The following is a 22,469-nucleotide window of genomic DNA, read 5'->3' as shown; positions in this document are numbered from 1 at the left end:
TGCTGGTGGGAATGACCCCTAGCAGGGGGAGGGGAGACATTAGCGAGCCTGGAGAATATCATCCCGAGCCATAATTTCCTATATAATAATCAGCTGATTGTGCTAAAAAAGCTTTGGAGACCACAAGGTCCTCGTCCTAACAGTATAGTGCCACACCAGCATTAGCAGAGCTGCAGATGGAGCTGTGGCATGCAAGGCAGTGAAAATAATGTGGTTAGTTGCCTTATTGAGGGACTCAGCATTGACAAGAGGAACGGACCACTGAGAGCTCCCCCTCCTACCACCTCCCATGCTACTGACCTTTCATACCTCTTTTCCCATGACCTTCACCTGCTAACCTAAAACCCCACCTGCCTGACATTACTGACCTGTAGCCTGGGTCATTCTGGGATTCAGGGACGTTGGTATCTATCATTCCAACAGCAGCCATCGCCTCCACAGTGGCACTTCTGAGCACAAGAGCTGTCACTCTCTGACATGACCCTTTGATTGCCCAGCAGACTATCAACAGAATTCCATCCCTGTATTCTTGGATTCAGAGAAGGCCTGCTACCAACCTCACCATTGCCTGGTTTGTGCATGTTTCAGGGGCCTGCTGAACTGAGAAGGTGTGGGCGTCTTGTGAGCTCTGAAGCTGGCAAACAGAATGCCTTGACAAGATTCCACCTTATATGGACACAATCTTGTCACAGACTCGCACAAATGCTTTTTATTTCAGAGTAGCATTGCCTTTTTAGTGTTTCAAAAGATAATCACAGACTTACAGAATGTGACAGCAAAGAGGAAGGCTTACTTAGTTATTTGTTCGTCTTTGAAAGAGCTATCCAATCAGCTCCCCTCCTGCTTTCCCCCCACAGCCCTGTATATTTTTTCATCCAAATCCTTTTTTGAAAGTTTGAGGCAGTGTGATCCAGATCACAGCATCTAACTGCATCACTACATTTTTCCTCATGTCACGCCTGGTTCTAAAAAACTTGTGTCCTCTGGTTACCAATGCTTATGCCAATGGAAACAATTCTTCTCATTTACTCCATCAGTTCTTCCCTTAAATTCCTCTGCTCTGAGGAGAACAATCTCATCTTTTGCAGTCTTGCCACATAATGAAGGAGGTAGTCATCGACCTCAGGAAGCATAGCAGAGAACATGCCTCTGTCTACATCAATGAAAAATGGTTGAGAGCTTCAAATTTTTAGGTGTCCAGATCACCAACAACTTGTTCCGGTCCCCCCATGCTGACGCTATAAGTTAAGAAAGCCCACCAATGCCTCTACTTTCTCAGAAGACTAAGGAAAATTTGGTATGTCTACTACGACTCTCATCAATTTTAGCAGATGCACCATAGAAAGTATTTTTTCTGGTTTTATCACAGCTTGGAATGGCTCTGCTCTGCCCAAGACCCCAAGGAATTACAAATGATTGTAGTCTACATATCTACAAACAGTATGTTTTGTCTATATAGTACGCAAGAAACAATAATTTTCACTGTATACTAATATGACAATAATAAATCAAATCAAAAATAACAAGTCCTATATAATTGGTACAATTTTTGTAAATCACTTCTGTAAACTTTTTAAAACCTTGACTTACTTCCTAACGTGTAGTTCTCAGAATTAAATGCAATACTCCATCCATAGTCTGACCGCATGTTATAGCATTATTCTTTTCCCCCTGTATGCAAATGCATCTACCAACAAATGGATGTAGTCTATTAACAGCTTTCTCAACTGTGTTTGTTTATACGTTAGCAAATCCTAGCTTCCCTATCTCGACCTATGAATTAAAAATCCTGCTGGTAGTCTGCAGGCTTGTCACAATCTCCCTGGAAGCTAATAACTTTTAAAAAGTTACTGAATTTCCAGTTATGAGCTGAAAGAATGATACAACAAGATTTGTACATTTTAAAATCTTTAACCAATAAAAATCTTTTCTGTAACCAATAGAATCAATAACCAAAAAGAAATGATGTTGGGACTTTCTGGTTCTACTCATGGTGGGTGGGATGGAAAATGTGTCAGACCAGCCATAAAGACGTTGACCTTGAGTGGCAATTTCGAGTCCCGTGCTGGACGAGACCAAAAAATTCCAACCACTGTTGAGTATTTTCCTGTTGTAGGCAACTTATAGATTGAAAATTTCCCATCCCGCCTGCCACAGGAATTGTAGCAGGCGAGACAGAAAAATCAGTGGATCATTTATGAGACGGTGTGGTGGCAGAGTGGTTAGCACTACTGCCTCACAGCACTAGGGACCTGGGTTTGATTCCCGGCTTGGGTCACTGTCTGTGTGGAGTTTGCATGTTCTCCCTGTATCTGCGTGGGTTTCCTCCAGGTGTTCCTGTTTCCTCTCACAGTCCGAAAGACATGCTGGTTAGGTGCATTGGCCATGCTAAATTCTCCCTCAATGTACCCGAACAGGCGCCAGAGTGTGGCGACTAGAGGATTTTCACAGTAACTTCATTGCAATGTTGGTGTAAGCCTACTGATGATTAACAAATTTTAAAAAACATATTTAAAGGTTTGTTGAGCTTGGGTGGGAACTTCCGGCCTTGGACACACACAACTGGAAAATCCCACCCTTACTTGAACCACAGAAAGGAATGTCCCCCTTTGATGTGTATCACACATCGCACTCGACACAGAATTACAGTCCTTTATTGTAAACAGTTCACTGGTGCTCCAGGCTTACAATGGGGTCCTCATTTCATCAAGTTGTACCTCCAAGTGACCATGTCCAGTTGATTTCCTTAGTTTTTGCAGAGTCTCTGAAATCTACAACCAGCACCAAAGACTGTTGCAATGATTCTTTTCCTCCGGGCGCAACAGAATAAATCCTCCAGAGTCCTTTGGAGGTTGTAGAATACTTCTCCTCAATTAGAGAACATCTCTTTGTGTATCTGGGCTATGGTCTGCTGACCATGGTCTGAATTCTCCTACACCACCCACCAGTTGAATTCTAGCAGGTGGGGGTGAGGGAGAGTGAAGTCGGGCAGGATTCTCCGGTTTGCAGGTGAGCACAGCGGGAGAATCCCAGAGCAGATGTGTCTGCCTGAGATTCATTGACTCGTAGGGAAGCCTGTAACCTGATCTCAAGAAAGGGCTTCCTCATGGCAACATGAAACACATTAGCCTTGTATCTAGATAAAATGCAGATTAGTTATCCTTGAGAGCCCAATTGTCTTTCACCTTTGATCTCTAACAATTAGCCAACCCAGGATTACTGACTAGCAGACTTCACATAACACCTTTCATTTATCTTAAGTTTAAGGATATAGCTCCACGTCCCAGAATCTTACAAACCTTAAAATTGTTACATTATGCAGAGATATTTTGTTCCAGTTGAATAATGACAATCTGATTGTTACTGTTGTTCTGTATGTTTGCCACGATACTATTAGAAATTACTGCAGAAACAGGCCATTTAGCCCACCTAATTTGTGTTAATGTTGATGCTTCGCTTAATCAGTAGTCTTGTGTAGACCCTTTTCCAATTTTTGTTATTCCCTTTTCCTTCCACCACCTACCTGAAATGTTGACATCATCTCTGCTTCAATTATGAACTCTGACAATGCAGTTGCAACGTAAAGTAAAATGATTTCCTTGCTCTCCATTCTAGATTTCTTGCATTTAGTCTTTGATTATATCCCTCATCTGTAATTATCTTTGTAATCATCATCAACTACAGGGATAACTGATTCAGAAAACATGTGGGAAGGAGCCAAGTCTTATTAAATCTCCACCCTAAGGTTTACACCTATGGACCAGAATCTTCTAGCCATTCATGCTAGCGGGATCTTCTGGTCCCGCTGATGGCGTACCCCCTTCACGGGTTTCCCATCAGTCAGGGGTGCATTCAGTGGAAAACCTCACTGACAGTGGAGGGACCAGAAGATTCAGCCACTGGCTAATGATGGGCTGCCTCTGCTGCTATGAAACACGCACTGGGGGAGTGGAAATTTCCACCCACAATCTGCCTTCCTTCAACTTGCACCCGTTCCCCACTAAAGGTAAAGCAGGTATTAGACCACTGGATTTAAAACTTTTTGGGACTCCACGAATGGAGCAAGTGGTTACGTGGACACTGAGATAATGCAATAGGTCAAGAGTCAGGAGTGCTGGAGTCCCCTAAGAACAGAGGCAAATACATAGCTTGCAAGAGCTGCTCAGTTACTGTTAATGAGCACCAACCTGTTGTTAGTTCCTGGCCATCAGTTATTGCAACCCAATGCTTCTTCATAGTGCCAGGAGTTGGCAGAATGGCACGGGGACTTTGCCGCACTGACCCGCTTATATTTGATGAAAACATTGCAGGCAACTGGACAAAATTTGAAGAGGAATGGTGTATCTACTGTGCTGCTGGCCTGTCAGACAAATCAAAGAAGCATAGGTGTTGGCTCCCTTAAATTTAGTGGCCTCGAGGTGGTTGAGAAATTTGAATCTTTTGTTTTTCAGACAAAGGGAAAAAAGGAAGACCTCATGATACTGCTAGCACATATACATGCCATTGAAGAACATTATATTGAATAGCTGTTCAGTCCATTCATTCATTTGAAGAGATGGGGGGACAACACTTGGTCCGAGTTTTAAAAAGGTTTTCTTTTTATTGAACAGGACTTTTGAACAGAGGGATTAGTGGTATAATATGTAGGGATATGGGGGTAGGGCCTGGTTGGATTGTGTTCGGTGCAGACTCGATGGGCCGAAGGGCCTCTTTCTGCACTATAGGGTTCTATGATTCTATGAACTTAAAAATTTAATATGACAGAAGAAAAGAAAAGTGAATTTGGAGACTGGCTTCTCAGCCAGGCCTGGTACTGAACTTGAACACACTAAACTGAAACACTCTAAAATCCAAACTATATTTCAACCCTTATTGAGATGCTTTCACATGGTGTCCCCATTTAGAAAAACAATCCTTGCAGCTGCTGTTATGCTGTTGCTTGCCTACATTGGGTACCCTTCAGGAATGCAGTCAATTTCTAGCTAACCCACCATGCTTTCTGATTCCACATGTAGCCAAGCCAGCTATAATTGGTCACCTTAGCAGAGTTAGTTGCACAGACAGAAATATCTTAAAATGAAGTCTTACACAAAATCTCACAATAGGTACACGTTCAATACTACCAACAAAAAATGAAATGAATCTATTCAGTCCTACGGCGTTATTCTAAAAATCCTGGCAAAGAAAAGTGCATCCGATGCATTCACCAATGAGCTTGTGCTAGATCACATTGTTTGAGGTCTATAGTGATATCATCCACAAGCAGCTTCTTTGTGAGAAAGATTTCATGTTGGAATCTGCCTTCAGCAACGTGGAATGAGCAGTCTGAAAGAAGCAGCAAAGAGTCACAGTACAGGGCCCTGTCCCAGCTGCAGTAGCCATCACTCACAGAACAGAACTATATGTCTGCTGTTTGATAAATGCTGCAACATGTGTGACAAAATGGAACTGTTCTGTGGAATCCAGCAGATCAAAACCACAACAGCCTGTCCAATGACACCAGTCACATCACAGCCGATTACTGCTCTAAAACTTGGAGCAGGAACAGGATAAATGAATGGAGCTCAAACAGAATAACCAAGGCACTGAACCTCCAAAAACACTAATGTGAGAGTGTCTAAACCATTACGGAGAAGGGCGAGATTTTTACTAAACAGTGCCTGCACCACGCAAAACCAAAAACAAAAACTGACACTGGAGCAAAGTGCAACATCCTTTCCCTGTGGTTGTTGTGGGAGATCGACTCATGTGCTGTACCAAATCATAACACTCAGGTGGACCTCATGGCATATGGTGCACAAACTATCCGCACAGAAAGTGTGGCTACTTGCCACTGCACGCAGGGCAGCTTCTAGTGTCAAGTCGTTGACCAAAGCATAAAGCTGCTTTTGGGCCTTCGGGAAGAATCATACTGGGACTAAGCATCCTTGGTCAAAACATACACACTCCGCAGCAACAGGAATGTAACTGTGTCAGAAACGATAGAGTACAAAGACCCATTCAACTGCGATGTCGTTGGGGAGTTACCTGTAATATATCATATGGGGCTCGATGACTTGGTAGCATCCATGCATCTGTACTCTGAGAAGAGTACCCCTTGCAATGAAGCAGAACGTAATTGATAAACTGGATTCATAGCCTCCATAGACCAGGCCACACAATCGTGGTTTCAATAAAGAGAGATGGCACGGATAGGATTTATATTGATCCAGTCACTGAAACAATGCAGTGCTCAGACCACATCACCCTATGAAGTCAATGGAAGAGGTGATAGCAGACGGTCCAAATGCTAAGGTTTTCACCATTCTGGATGGAAGGTGCAGATTCTGGTAGATCCTGTTCTATGTGGACTCCTTGAAACTAACCACATTCATGTCTCCAGTAGGCAGATATAATTTTCCTTGCATGCTCTATGGGATCTCCACTAGCAGTGAGGTCTTCCAACTCTCCATGGAGCAACTCTTTGCAGGACAACCCTGTGAAATCATTATCGCTAACATCCTGGTCAGGGGTCATACAATGCAAGAACATGACGCCTATCTTTGTCTAGTCCTCGACAGAATTAGGACCATCCAGTTAAAACTCAACCCTGTGAAATGCAAATTCAGGGTCAACCAGTTCCTTAAAGTGAGTCACTTACAGCCGATGGTGTGAAGCCAGATCCAAACAAGACAATGGCTATATAACAGAGATCCGTTCCCCATGGACAAACATGCTGTATATTGCTTCCTTGGTATGACAAATTATCTTTCCAAGTTCTTTCCTTGCCACAGTGAGGTCACTTGACTCCTTTGTCAGCCCATCCATCAAGATATCCAATGATGTTGGCAGGAACAGCATACTGTTGTGTTTAACTAGCTCAAACAGGCCCCTCAGCCCCTCCAGTGCTACAATACCTCAATGCTTGAGAACCTGTATTCTTATCAGTAGACTCTTCCCAGCATGGACTTGGCACAATCTACATTCAGAATGGCAGAACAATAGCCTTTGTTTCAAGGGCCCTGACTGACACAGACTTGTTATAGCCAGATTGAGAAGGAACTCCTTGCTTGAGTCTTTGCTTGTTCAAAATTTCATGACTTCACAATTGGATGGTGCATTCAGCCAAGCATTGATTAGAGAAATGTGCCTGGGACCACACAGATATCTATGCTGCACTTCTCAGCTTGCGAAATGTATCAAGATAGGGTCTGCTTTCATCCACACAGTCAATGTTCTCTAGGCGCACTGGGGTCACCATCTCCATTGTGATTTGAAACCAACACAAGTGGCGTCCTTATGAAGCAAAAAGAGGTTACAATCGAAATACTTGCACTCTCTGCTTTTGACATTGACATTGGGATGACACACGTACAAAAAGGGTCACGTGTCGGGAATGGGGGAGCTCTGTCCAGAACGTGGACTGACACACAACATGTAAGAGTTGCTCAGTGTTATCTACAAACCTCCATTACTGTTAGTCCCTGGTCGCCAGTTACTGCAACTCAGTCCTTCTACACCACCGAATTCAAAGATGCCAGAAGTTTTTCCTACTTGCTGCTAAGTAAAGCCATTAAATATCAAGGTCAAAAGCCACAATACTTTCAGAGAAGCACATTAAATGCTGTTAATGCTGTCATTTGTTATCTCTGCCATGCACTGTTGACAACACGTTCACAATGCACCTTTGACGGCAAGTTCACAATGCTATAAACAGATGCATGATCCAGAACAATTGTAAGTCTCGTACTGAATATGTATTTGAAGACCTTGTGCACTCTATCTCCATTCCATTGGAAAGGGGTGGAAGCTGTTTGATTGCAAACCTAAACATACGTAGCATTTCAGGAAAAGATTGCTGCTAGGGTTGAACTGAAGATATTACACATTTTATTCATTTGATGCATTAACAAATGTCTGCTTCTGTCATGCTGGTACATTGGTCAATCATTGGGGATATAATCAATCAATTGTCCACTGTGCAGCAATCGTTTAGCAAATACTAAACACCACATTTTAAGTATGTTGTTCCAATTTATTCAGGTGATGACTGTTCACAAAGCAGGGCTCTGAAATTGTCTGAGAAATGGCACTAAATATGCATTTAAAAATGAATGGATTCCACACTCTGAGTGGGAATGGTCACTTGGAAATAACATCCTGGCCAGGATTTTGCAGCCATTCCTGCCCATGGGATCTTCCGCTCTCGCTGAAGATGAACACCTGCCGTGGATTACTGGCCGGTGAGCAACACATATGGCCATTGACCTCAGTGGGACCGGAAGATCCCATGGGCGGCCAATGGCAAACCGCCTCCCTCCTACACTGGGAAACTGCTGTGGGTTGGGGGAGGTGGGGGGCGGGGTGAAAATCCTAGTTTACTTGTGAGAATGAATGAGTGTAACTCATGTTTTTTCCCCTTCCCTGTTCAACAACTCGCCCATTTGGAGCTAAATGACATTTAATGGAAGTATATTGCTGGTTTTCCATTCATACTCAATGGGATCAGAATGACACCTCTTTGCCAATTTGGGAGCAGCTCAGGGGAAGTTCCATAGATCTAGATTTTGTATTACAGCAAAGCGGGTCTGAGCTGGCTGATGGTAGCCTGGCCCAAATATCCTATGGGGAGTCTTTCCCTTTAAGATGACAAGATTGTTGACACACCAAGGCCTTGAAATGAGGGAGTTAGATCTTGATTAGAGGTTGGAAAATTCAGCATCTCTTGAAGTCCCACAGCCTGCAACTGATGGGGCAAATTGAGGGGACAGGCAGGTTTAGTAACTGATCAAAATGTTCAGAGTTGCTGTTCTCATTACTGACCTGGATCACTACTGTATTTTTTAATCACTGTACACTGATCCTCAGATACTTGAGTTAGTAATGAAGTGGGATTTCTTTATAAAATAGTGACTAATGTGACGATGGTGATGCTGCCTTAGAAAGCATAGTTGCAAGGAAATGGTAATGTTAATTGATTGGGACTGTTCTTCTGGCTGAAGTAGCTGACAGTCTTTAGTCAGCAGTTAGTGTAACTTCCCAATGACCGCTGTGTACAGCTTTCTGAAGCACTTACTGGCAGACATTCTAGTTCCTCAAACCCCACAATAAACATGTTGGAAGCAAACATCTTTTCACTTTAAAGTTCCTCCAACCTAGCTTCTTCTATTTCCTGACAGCATCTTGGAGAGAGAACAGAGTTAACGCTTCGAACCTTCCAGATTCAAACCATTGGCTCTGTTCTCACCCCACAGATGCTGTCATTCCTGCTGAGATTTTCCAGTATTTTCTGTTTTTGTTTCAGATTCCAGCATCCTCAGTCATTTGCTTTTATCTCTTCTATTTCCTCTTTCTCTTCATTACACAGGATGAGAGTAGTTCTCATCAAGGACAGCATTTCTTCAGTCCCAAAAATAACTTCCTCTAGTATTCATAACATACGTTCCATGAAGTCTTCAGAGAAATAAAAAGCAGACCTTGTTTCACAAAGACTTCTACAAGATAATGAGAACATTCTGAGAGGTCAAATTTCGACAGTCAGGAGAAATGATATGGAGAGCTTTGGTCACATGGAGCCATCTCCACATACATGCTGGCGGGGTAGACCATAAGTGAACAAAATCACAGGGTTTTCCTGACTATTTGTGCACCTCCCACTTCCTTTGTTCCATCAATTGTTGGCAAATGTCAGCCTGTCTGATTATTAGGATTTTTTTTCTAAAATCAGGTCTTCTTTAGCCTGTAGTATGTCTGGAAAGACAAAATCAGCCACTCTGACTACTATTTAATCTCATGTGAACTCTGTCTGAAGATTGCAGTTGTCACAACCGTCCTCCGATCTGTGTAATTAGTTTATGAAAGGATCAATCGATTCTCTGAGCTGATGGACTCGGTTATTGAACTTTGCTCTCTCTAAAATTTGATTACTACTTAAAGTAGGTATGGAAGGATTTCAGGTGTCAGTTATGTCATTGGCTATCGGACCTACTGAGTACGCAAGTGCATTCACTTCTTCAGCCTCTGCCTTCTCGTCTAATTTGGATTCTGTCATATATCTTGAAAAGCTTGTTTGCCAAAGCCCCCAGCTCTGCACCTGTTCTGGTCCTTGTATTAGCCCAAACTGATCTCGTAGGGTTGACTTATTATCCATTGTTGTTTAAGATGTTGCTGCAGTAACCATTTTTTCAATACACCTTCCCATGTTTGATGTTGGGTTTTGGTGGGCCCTTACAGTGATTGCAGATCTGACCTCAAAAGGATTGATTTTTTTGCAGTGGATGTTTTAATTGAAGACTTGGACCCTGAAGAATGTTTTCAGTGTATGTTTACATAATTAAGAAGTGACTCCTGGGGTGTGATGGGGAGGTTGGTGGTTGTTACCAGCCCCAAAGAGGCTTCCTGTCCAATGTTTTTGGCCACAAATTTCAAAAATATGAAGGAACGGGTCATGCTACATCAGACTAGCAGGGTGGGCTCTGATTGAGATTAGTGCCAGGGTCAGTACTTGAGATCAGTGCTGTGGGGCAGTGCCAACGTACTGTCAGGGCAAGGTGAGAGGGGGAATATTTAAGGGAGATGTGCAGGGGAAGTTTTTCATGCGGTGAGTGGTGGGTACCTGGAACGCGCTGCCAGAGGTGGTACTGCAAGCAGGCACCTTACCAAAATTTAAGAGGCATTAGGATGGGTACATGAACAAGGAGGGAACAAGAGAGATATGGACCAAGTAAGGACAGAAGTTTTTTTTTAGTTAGGCACAGGCTTGGACGGCTGAAGGGCCTGTTCCTGGGCTGTACTTTTCTTTGTTCTTTGTTTGACCCTCTACCCCAGAGCTGTACTCACCTGTGCACTGCCAGCAGGTTCTGCTCACAAGAAGCACATCAAGGAGGACCTCTAATGTATGAATGGGCAATCTACACGGGTTGCAGATGGGGAGTCTATGAGCCACAAAGACCTGGTAATGATATTTAAATCTACACAAATTGAAATGCAGATGTCCAAAGTTGGCAGGGGGTCGGGACAATCGATTGGGAAAATCCCTCTATGTTAGGTCTCCCATGGGATTTGATGCTCCACGTTCTTTCTCATCCACTGAAAACGGGAGCAGAAAAAACACCCCATCTCCAATTCTTGTTTTTTTTTCTAGTGTTTGACTGTCATATGTCTTGTTATTTCCGAACCTACACTGGCCACTGTGATAAACAAAATGTACTTCATTGGCTGATTAATAGTCTGAAGATATTCAGTTCAGCTAGTTCAGCCTGAGAATTGAATTTTTTTGCTCATTCTTGTAATGACAAATGCCTTTATACTACACCTCCACCTAAATCTTTACCAGACATGTTTATAGCTGTTACTATAGATCTTCAGATTCTGGGTTTTCCACCAGCTTCTTCATTTCTGGGTTCATCCATGAGATACCACCAGGATCTGCCTCACAAAGAGGTTCCGAGTTTGGGAAGTGCTGTTCATTAATAACAGGTAACTATGCACATATGATTTGATTTGATTCCCGTGTATTAGTATACAGTGAAAAGTTTTGTTTCTTGCACGCTATACAGACAAAGTATACTGTACATAGGGAAGGAAAGGAGAGAATGCAGAATGTCGTGTTACAGTCACGTAGGTGGTAGAGAAAGATCAACTTAATGCGAAGTAGGTCTATTCAAAAGATCATAGAAACCCTACAGTGCAGAAAGAGGCCCTTCGGCCCATCAAGTCTGCACTGAACATAATCCCACCCAGGCCCTACCCCCATATCCCTACATATTATACCCACTAATCCCGCTAACCTACCCATCCCTGGATACTAAGGGACAATTTTTAGCATGGCCAATCAACCTAACCCGCACATCTTTGGACTGTGGGAGGAAACCGGAGCACCCCTACGCAGACACGAGGAGAATATGCAAACTCCACACAGACAGTGACCTGAGCCGGGAATCAAACCCAGAACCCTGGAGCTGAGAAGCAGCAGTGCTAATCACTGTGCTACCGTGCCACCCAGTCTGGTGGCAGTAGGGAAGAAGCTGTTTTGAGTCGGTTGGTATCTGATTTCAGACTTGCTCCTGACAGAAGAAGGTAGAAGCGGGTATGTCCAGGGTGCGTGGGGCCCTTGATTATGCTGGCTGCTTTTCTGAAGCAGTGGGAAGTGTAGACAGTGTCAATGGATGGGAGGCTGGTTTGAGTGATGGACTGGGCTTCATTCACAACCCTTTGTAGTTTCTTGCAGTCTTGGACAGAGCAGGAGCCATACCAAGCTGTGATATAAACAGAAATAGTGCTCTCTACGGTGCATCTGGAAAAGTTAGTGAGAGTATTAATGGACATGCCAAATTTCCTTAGCCTCCTGAGAAAGTAGAGGCATTGTTGGACTTTTTTAACTATAGCATCGGTATGGCGATCTGGACACCTAGAAACTTGAAGCTCTCGACCATTTCCATTTTGTCCCCACTGATGTAGGCAGAGGCATGTCTTCCACTATGCTTCCTGAACTCGATGACTCTCTCCTTGACATTGAGGGAGGGATCATTGTCGCTGCACCAGTTCACCAGATTCACTATCTTTTTCCTGTACTCTGTCTCATCATTGTTTGAGATCTGACCCACTGTGATAGTGTCATCAGCAAACTTGAAAATCAAGTTCGAGGGGAATTTGGCCTCAGAATCATAGATGTATAAGGACTATAGTGAGGGGCTGAGGACACAGCCTTGTGGGGTACCAGTGTTGAGGATGATGGTGGAGGAGGTGTTATTGTCTATCCTTACTGATTGCAGTCTATGGGTTCAGAGTTCTAGGATCCATTCACAGAGGGAGGAGCCAAACGGCACACCATGGAGTTTGGAGATGGATTTTGTAGGAATAATGGAGTTGAAGCCAGAGCTGTAATTTATAAATAGGAGTCTGACATAAGTATCTTTGTTGTCTAGCTATTCCAGGGTTGAGTGTAGGGCCAGAGAGGTGGTATCTGCTGTGGAATTATTGCGGCATTAGATGAACTGTAGTGGATCCAGGCAATCTGGGGTACCAGAATTGATTGGTATCATGACTAACCTTTCAAAGCACTTCATAACGATGGATGTCAGAGCCACCAGATGATAGTCATTAAGGCATGCTGCCTGGCTTTTCTCTGGTACAAGGATGACTGTCCTCTTCTCGAAGAAGGTAAGGACCTCAGATTGGTTTAAAGAGGGGTTAAAGATGTCTGCGAATACCCCCGCTAGCTGATCTGCACAGGATCTAAGTGCTCGTCTGGGTACCCCAATGACAATAATGGGCCAGTCGCTTTCCATGGGTTGACTTTCGAGAAGGCTGATCTGGCATCTGCGATGGTGGCCTCAGATATGGGTTTGGCCGAGATTTCTGGGGTGGAGGATGTGCCCTTGCTGACTTCTTGCTCAAAACAGGCATAGAATGTGTTGAGCTCATTGATGCCAGTGATTCTACATGCCTTCATCTTGTAGCCTTCTATGTCTAGCAGACTTTGCCATAATCGGATGGAGCCTATGCGGCAAGCCTGGGACGCTAGCTTGGTCCAGTACTGTTTTTTGGCATCTTTTGATGGATTTCCCTAAGTCATATCTGGACTTATATTAAAGCTGCAGCTCAACTATGAACTAACTGTGTGCTCACTTTCATAGAATCATAGAATCCCTACAGTGCAGAAGGATGCCATTCAGCCCATTGAGTCTGCACCGATCACGATCCCATCAAGGCCCTATTTGCATAACTTTGACACAGGTCTCTGCATATTCTGAGGCTGACTCAGGTCCCTTGTCATCTGACACTTTACATCACTCTGTAGGCGTTACTGTTCTCCAGTACCACATTAACCTCGGGAATGCCAAGCACCCTTATACTCCTCAGAGTCCCTTCTCAGATTGGCGTCAACTTAAGGCCGATTATGTTTCTGTGAATTGTGTAGGGATGTCTCCCACTTTAATACATGTGAGTTATTGCAGCAGTGCCTGTTCCTTCATTTATTTTGTATCACCTTTTCATCTCTGCATGTAGCAATCTTATTTTCCTCCTTCTTGTAGGCAGCAAGTCAAAATCAATCTACAACTCATGAAAATAAATTATTTTTCTGCCGTCATAAACACCAAACCACACATGATGACTGGACACAGGCCGTATCTATTAACGGATTTCTGGAGCTGCATCTTACAATGTCACAGCTGGAACCTTAGTGTAATGTGATTTTCATGCCCAACATGTGAGTCTATTTAAAAGCAAGCTTCTGATTGATGTATAATAGCTCCGTACGAGCTCCTAAGCTTCTTTATTTGTGGCAGTCGTTGGATTGATGTCTTCATTGCTGTCTACAACTCAGGATTTGTTTTCATAGGCAGCCCAGTAGATACAAAGCTAGTGCATGTCTCACAACTGAAATACTTGAGTTTGCCTCCCAGCGTCAATGGATATTTATTCTCAGGGGGACGGAGTGTGGTGGCAGGAGGCGGGGGTGGTGGGATTGTGTGGAAAATCATTAGAAGTATTATCTCTATAAACTGTTTCATGTTAACATGAATATACTCCACAAATATTTTAACACTTACTGTACATCAAATATCAGAATAAGAACAAAATTAACAGCAAAATGTTGAATTTTCTAAATGTGCATTGCCTTATGTTACAATATGGCTTAAAAGGCTAGCTTCTTTACATAAGAGTGATTCTGAAGAATGTCAGTCAATAAATTCTTTAGTACCTTACAATCTTTGCTTCTCTTACTAATGGATGGACCAGAAATCCTTGCTACATGTCCAGGTAGATTTGGGAAGGGGCTTTCGATATAAATGTAATGACCAGCTGGATTTCTTAGCGTGTGATCGGTGACTGGACTTGTACTCCATGTCGGCGTACTTCCCAGTTTAAGGGTCCAGTCAAAGTTATCATTTCTCCATTGTCTCCAGGAGCACAGATCAAATTCAAAATCACAGTGCCCCAAAACTGTACCTGTAAATGAAAAAAAATTCATTACATTCTTTGTAATAATTTTGCCGTCTGAATTTACAAGATACCGTAGCAGCACGGTAGCACAGTGGGGCGGCACGGTAGCACAATGGGGCGGCACGGTTACACAGTGGTTAGCACTGCTGCTTTACAATACCAGGGACCTGAGTTCAATTCCTGGCTTGGGTCACTATCTACTTGGAGTTTGCATGTTCTCCCCGTGTCTGCGTGGGTTTCCTCCAGGTGCTCTCGTTTCCTCCCATATTCTGAAAGACATGCTGGTTATGTTCATTGACCTGAACAGGTGGCGACTTGGGGAATTTCACAGTAATTTTATTGCAGAGTTAATGTAAGCTGTACTCGCGACTAATAGATAAACTTTACAAGGTGGTGTTCGTACAATTCCATTTACATATTATTTTATAGTAGTACAGGTCAGAGGCAATCTTCAGGAGGCTAAGAATTCACAAGTCAACATTCTGGCACAAATGCCATGATTTGTCCACCAGTGACTTCTCCGGATGTCCTGGACAGGGAAAATTTTCTCATTAGCATTTTAATACCTGGGCATCCACTGGAAAGGGGGAGGCTAAGCCCTTTCTTGACAGCCAGAGGCATTTGGATCCTGGCTTATTTTCAGGGTATTTTGTCACACTCCTTTTCCATCATCTGTGCCATTGAAGCTGGCAGGATGAAGGGCAGTTGCTATCGTTGCATCTCCTCCCCACTCCCCTCCCCCTCCCTGCCACTTTCCTTTTAAATGTTTGCAAGTGCACATCATTTAAATACTAATGAGCGACCCAGACTTGAACACAATGGGTGGAATTTTGATTCACTCGAGCTCACAACAGACTTAAAATCTGGCTCCGTAAATCCAAAGACATCAATGGCAAACATTCCCAGTAGGCAAATCCTGGCACTAACTTTAGGATGTTGATCCTGTGGATTTTCAGTTCATTTGACACTAAGCACTTTGGGACATGCTGAGGTCATGAGAGAGAGTATATAAATGCAAGTCTTCCTTTCTTTTTATTCTATAAGCAGATCATTCATTGATTATGCAGCAACAAAATTAGTGGTATTCTCCCAATGAATACTTTGGCATGTCGCCCATCTAGTTCATTGATGTTTTGAAAAGACCTTCTGAGATCTCTCCAAAGCTTGGCTGTTAGTTGCATTGATCGACTCAGAGGGATGGAGGAGAAAAAAACTCTTCTGAACAAAGTGAACCACATTTAGACATCATCCAAAACCTGAGATAATTGTAGTAATCATGATTTGCTTATTACAAATATTGGGTAATTACCTCCACCACTGAAGTTGGGAAGAGGTAAAGGGATAAACTTTAAGGGAGTGTTGGGGATATACTGCTTGTCTCCACACAAGAAAAATCAGTTACAAACTGACTAACTTTAAAAAAGGTTGCTCTATAGCAATAATACACTGTAGTTGGACGTAAGCTGAGGGTTGGACTTTTGCCCCTCGTTCAGAGAACGTCCAACCCTCAGAGCAAAGGCAATAATCCAGGGTAATGCTCTAGGGACCCAGGTTCGAATCCTACCATAGCAAAAGGTGAAATTTGAATACAATAAAAATCTGGAATTAAAAGTCTAATGCTGATCATGAAGCGGCAAAAAAACCATGAAGATTGACATAAAATCCTATTTAGTTCACTAATGTCTTTTTGGGGAGAAGATCTGCTGTTCTTACCTCATCTGGTCTACATGTGAATGCAGATACACAGTACCCTCAGTTCATAAGCAATTGGGGATGGGTAGTAAATGAAGGCCTAATCAGCAATGCCCACATCCTATGAATTAATTTAAATAAAAATGTATTACAGTGATCAGGGTCAGGAGTGGGTGGAAAGACAATGGGCTACACACCTAACATACCTTACATGCCCTTCTGATGAATGTATATCTGGTGAAGCTGCATGAAATCCAGCCTAATGTTTTTGCCTCTCTTTGTTGGTCTGTTTATCTGTCACTATATGTTTCTAAAATTAATGGATGGATTTCAGTGAAACATGGTACAAGGATAGGGTATGGCCTCAGAAAGAACTTTTCAATTTGTGGCAAAGATACAAATCCAGATCACGGAATCTATCCATTAACATTAGAAGAACAGATAAATTGACTTTTTTTAAGAATGTTATGAGGTGTTTTATTTCAAATGTTGTTGACTGTTTTAGAACATTGTGGGGTGTCTCAGCTACTGCGTTGGAATTTGTCACAGGCGTCATAATGTGAGCAGAGTTTTCAGAGCAGGTAGTTGGAGATGGATTTGCCTGAAGCTGTCTCAGTTTGATGGAAGCTCAGAATAAATTATGTTTTTTTCATTTTTGTAGTTACAAAACATAAACTGGGTAGGAAAAAGCCTCAAGGAAGAATTATATAATTTTAATAATGTTTAATTAACAAAGCAGGTTAGAGATATGTGCTCTACTGAGTCCCTCTTCACCTGTTAATTCATCATTTGCCTTTAGATGTTAAATTGAGGCTTCAGCTGCTTGGGTGGATGTAAAAGGTAAAACTTCAAAGAAGAAGTGAGGAGTTTTTCCTGGTGCCTTGGTCAATGTTCATACTCCAACCAACATGACCATAAAACCACTGGTCACTACTGATCATTATCCCAGTGCTATTTGTGGGCGCTTACTGTGGACTAATTGCTATGTTTCCTACATTACAACAGGGAACACTTCATCAGCTGTGAAGCAGTTCTGGTGATGTTTACAGTGCTAATAATAAGGTTCAACATTAGTTTTTTTTGGGGGGGGGGGGTGGGGGGCGATTTTCCCATCCCGCCGGCCACAGGAAATATAGGGATGTGAACCATGCAAAGGGCCATTGACCTTGGGCAGGATTTTCCAGCTTTGGGATGAGCAATGGGGTGGGCTGGAAAATCTCACTATCTTGATTTGAAACTACCCAAATTTAATGTTAAAATAGATTTCCCAATCAGTGTTATATTTAACAGAATCCAGTAACCTAGACACTCACAATCATCACATTCGAATGGGTTTCACACACAAATTTCTAGATCTTAAGGATTTTGGTTTGCAGTTAAGCTCCTTCAGCTGTGAAAGTAAAATGAAATGCCTATGTCACAGTCCCCACATGGTGCTCAAACTTAAGTGCTTACTACAGGTCATATCTTCCATTTGATTTATTATTGTCACATGTATTGGTATATAGTGAAAAGTATTGTTTCTTGGTTGCCATACAAAGAATAACGTACGTAGAGAAGGAAAGAAGAGAGTGCAAAATGTGGTGTTACAATCATAGTTAGGCTGTTGAGAAAGAACAACTTAATGCAAGGTATGACCATTCAAAGATCTGATGGCAGCAGGGAAGAAACTGTTCTTGAGTCAGTTGGTGCATATGTCCTCAGGCTTTGTAGTTTTTTTTCCAATGGAAGAAGGTGGAAGGTCTGGGATGCAAAGGGTTCTTAAATAACGCTGACTGCTTTTCTGAGGCAATGGGAAGTGTAGACAGTGTCAAATCCATGTCCCAATCCAAAATACCCCATGCCATCAAGAAGTTCAGTCAAGGTGAACTCAAATGTAAATCTCAACTAAAATAGCCCAGAACATTGGGTTTAATTTTAGCATTGCAGTTTGCTTGTTTGCTTGCTTCAATCAGCCTCAGCTTTATATGGACCCCAGTAGAAATACCCAAAAGTATAAGAAATTGAAGTTCAAGCTGGCCAGAAGAACTTGGACTTGTGTCAAATGTTTGCTTCTCCGAGTGATATAAACAACTATGTTAGCATTTGTTACTATTGGACTCTGGATACAATAGATTTGGATTAGACAGATTGAACTGATGTGAACTGAATATGAATCAAAAGCTGGCTTAGTTATACACACAGGAGCTGAACAAGGAACAAAACCAACATAACTACGGCTGAAGGTGCAAGCCAGGTAAACACATGCACATTGATCACTGCACTATTGGTTTTGTTGTCGGGCCAATGGGCTTTGTGAACAGAGTGACGTAATTTGGCAGAGTGTATTTTCCTTCTGTGAAAAGACATAAAACAAAGCAATAAATCATGTAGTCATCAAAGGAATAGCATCTGGAAATCCAGTGAATTTATCTTTTTATAACTGACTGAAGATTAAATCTACATGGTTCTCCCAAGCTTGTTAATTACTTACTGCAGATGACTGGATGCTCATCAGAATGATCAGCACAGTCATTGTTGAAGTCACAGAGCTGGTCTTTAGGGATACAATACTTGTTAGCACATGAATACTCTTCAGGGCTGCACTGTCTGTCTGGGATCAGAAGAGAAGCACAATTTTCAAGGGAAATGTCATCCACTGTAATATCGCCCATGTAGCTCACACCTCGCTTGGCTCTGAGGAAAATCTGTAAAGATTAAGTGAGCAGTCAGTTATTATTATCGACATACTATTATTATTCTTCATGATGACATTTAAGATGCCTATGTAACAGAACCACATCATCTTCTAGTGCAGAAGGAGACTATTCAGACCACCAAGTCTGTACTGGCTCTCTGAAAGAACATTCTAATTGGACCCACTCCCTTGACTTATCCCTATAATCTTACACATTTTTTCTTTTCAGGTCGTAATCCAATTCCCTATTAAATACCTCAGTCAAATCTGCCTCTATAAATTTGTTCCACACTCCAGCCACATTCTGGGTGAAAATCTTTTTCTTCCTATCACTTTCACTCCTTTTCTCCAATATTTTGGCTCTGTGCCCTTTTGTTCTTTTGAGTGGGAACAGTTTCTTACTATTTACCCTATCCATACCCCTCAGGATCTTGAATACATTTCGTCTCCTCTCAGCCTCTTTTTCTTCAAGGAAACAGTCCCAACCTCTCCAATCCATCCTCATAGATACTGTTCTTTATCCCTAGAATCATCTGTATTCTTTCAAATGCTTTCACATCCTTCCTCAAGTATGGTGCCTAGAAATGAACACTGTACTCCAGGTAAAGTCTAACTAATGTCTTATACAAATTCAACATGACCTCCCTACTCTTGTACTCGATGCCCCTACTAATTATAGGACACTATGTGACTTATTAACTACTTTTTCAACCTACCCTGCCATGTTCAATAACTTCAATAATAGGGGAGGCAATGGCATAGAGGTATTGTCACTGGACTAATAATCCAGAGACCAAGAATAATCCTTCAGAGACCTGGGTTCAGATCCCCCCATGGTGGATGGTGAAATTTAAATCTGGAATTTAAATTCTAATAATGATCATGTAATCATTGTCGATTGCTGTAAAAACTCATCAAATTCACTATTGCCCTTTAGAGAAGGATATCTACAACCTTACCTGGTCTGGCCTACACGTGACTCCAGGGTTGGTCACCCCTCACCACTGGTAAAATGCAGTAAGACAGGGCCCTTAAGTGACTAATAAAGTTTCAGTGGAGGTAGATGTGCAATGGGCACAGCATTCCCTACCATGCCACCTGATTTTACACCTTGTCTTCTACTAGTCTGCTCCTGTGGGGAGTAAAGTTCTGACTTATGTGTCTAAAAAATTCATTTTTGTATGCTATGGAACAGAGCTGATTACATTAAATGGCAATTCAGCTTTTATATAGCTATTTTGCCATTTCATAAAAATAATTTTGTTCCTAGCTATTAATACAATAGGTTAAACCAGTACATTACTGAGCCATAGATTGGTCAGGCCTTACAACAAATGATGGGATAATACTGATTTCAACAATCAAAGTTATAGGCTGATATAATAGCTTCACTGCTCCTAGATTACAGAGGAGGAAATCAACTACTCGACCAACTTCATAGTTGTATTCCCACTGAGGACAGGATTTTCACCGTGATATGGGGCCGAAAAAAGGTATTGTGTAGTTTTGTGTTGGCATGCTGGATTGCTGACAACATCCCATCGTCAGTCATTTTCCTGGAGGCTAGACATGGTGTGGGATTTTGAAGGAGCTAGCATGGATTCAATGGGCTGAATTGTCTCCTCCTGTGCTGTGCCATTCTTTAATTCTAACTGAAACTTAATCATTTGGCTACACGAGTACAATTTAAGATACCTCAAAACAGAAAAGATTTACTATAACGATACCGGGACTTGATGGTTTGAGTTATAAGGAGAGGCTGGATTGATTGGGGCTTTTTTCCCTGGGGCACAGGAGACTTAGAGATGATCATATAGAGGCCTATAAAATAATGAGGGGCACAGATCAGCTAGATAATCAACATCTTTTCCCAAAGGTAATGGAGTCTAAAACTCGAGGGGATAGGTTTAAGGTGAGAGGGGAGAGATACAAAAGTGTCCAGATGGGCAATATTTTTACACAGAGCATGGTGACTGTCTGGAACAAGCTTCCAAGGGTAGTCGTAGAGGCAGGTACAATTTTGTCTTTTAAAAACTGTTTAGACAGTTAAATGGGTAAGATGGGTATAGAGGGATATGGGCCAAAGGCAGGCAATTGGGATTAGTTTAGTGGTTAAAAAAAAGTGCAGCATGGACAAGTTGGGCCGAAGGGCCTGTTTCCATGCTGTAAAGTTCTATGACTCCATTAACTGCCCATTTTTATTCAGACTTTTTAATTTTATTGAGTTTTGATGAAAGGTCATTGACTTGAAACATTCTCATTTTTTATATCCACAGAAGCAGCTCAGACCTGCTCAGTTATTCTAGCATTTTCTGTGTGCATTTCTTAATTGTATTATTTGGTTTCAACTCAGTGCATCTGGTGAACATACTCCTTTTGAACAGATTGCACATTTGAATATTTTAACAACTGTAGTTTTAATCAGAGTCAGTCACTTCATTACGTCCTGCAAAGTACATCTGTGTTTCTAATTTGGCAAACAAAGTGAAAACTAAATAAATACTTTATGATTTCCTGGTGCTTTGGTCTTTGGTAGTTAACTGGAACAATATTGTAGCTAAATGAATATGCCTTATGTGGATTCTAGTGGGATTTCCCAAACGAAAACAAGATGACAACAGTTCTACGCAATCATGAAAACATTCAATCCATCATATCTGTGCCAGCTCTCTGCAAAGATACTCACCAACTAACACAACTGCCTCTTTCCCATAGCTCTGTCAATCTTTTCTCTTCAGATAATTATCCAATTTTCTTTTGAAGGCCATCATTGAACATGTCTCCACCACAGTGGTACAGTGATGAGCACTTCTGCCTCACAATGCCAGGGACCTGGGTTCCATTCTGGCTTTGGGTTACTGTGTGAAGATTGCGTGTTCTCTCTGTGTTGGCGTGGGTTTCCCTGGGGTGCTCTGGTTTCCTCCCACAGTTCAAAGATGTGCGGGCTGGGTTGATTGGCCATGCTAAGGTGCCCCTCAGTGTCAGCAGGATAGCAGTGTAAATACATGGGGTTATGGGAATAGATCCTGGATGGGATTGTTGTCGGTGCAGGCTTGATGGGCTGAATGGCCCCCTTTTGCACTGTAAGGATTATATGACTCACTCTCAGAGAGCGAACCTAGATCCTAACCACTTGCCACATTCAAAAATAAAATCCTCACGTCACCTCCAT

The 22,469-nt window shown here is 42.3% G+C and overlaps 1 protein-coding gene across 1 annotated transcript in view; it reads right to left on the bottom strand.

Annotated features, from left to right (window-relative positions):
• malrd1 (MAM and LDL receptor class A domain containing 1) overlaps positions 1-22,469 on the bottom strand; it is a 322,326-nt gene that overhangs the window by 142,389 nt on the left and 157,468 nt on the right. Inside the window, exons 23-24 of the mRNA XM_080211010.1 lie at positions 19,094-19,307; positions 14,687-14,934 (exon numbers count right to left, since the gene is read on the bottom strand). Of these exons, the coding sequence (XP_080067136.1) occupies positions 14,687-14,934; positions 19,094-19,307 (462 nt within the window). The remainder of the gene's footprint in view (positions 1-14,686; positions 14,935-19,093; positions 19,308-22,469) is intronic.

The sequence above is a fragment of the Carcharhinus amblyrhynchos genome, chromosome 2 (assembly GCF_965287045.1).
Source record: "Carcharhinus amblyrhynchos chromosome 2, sCarAmb.v2.hapA, whole genome shotgun sequence".
Lineage (NCBI taxonomy): Eukaryota > Metazoa > Chordata > Chondrichthyes > Carcharhiniformes > Carcharhinidae > Carcharhinus > Carcharhinus amblyrhynchos.
This window is presented reverse-complemented; position numbering and strand designations above follow the sequence as displayed.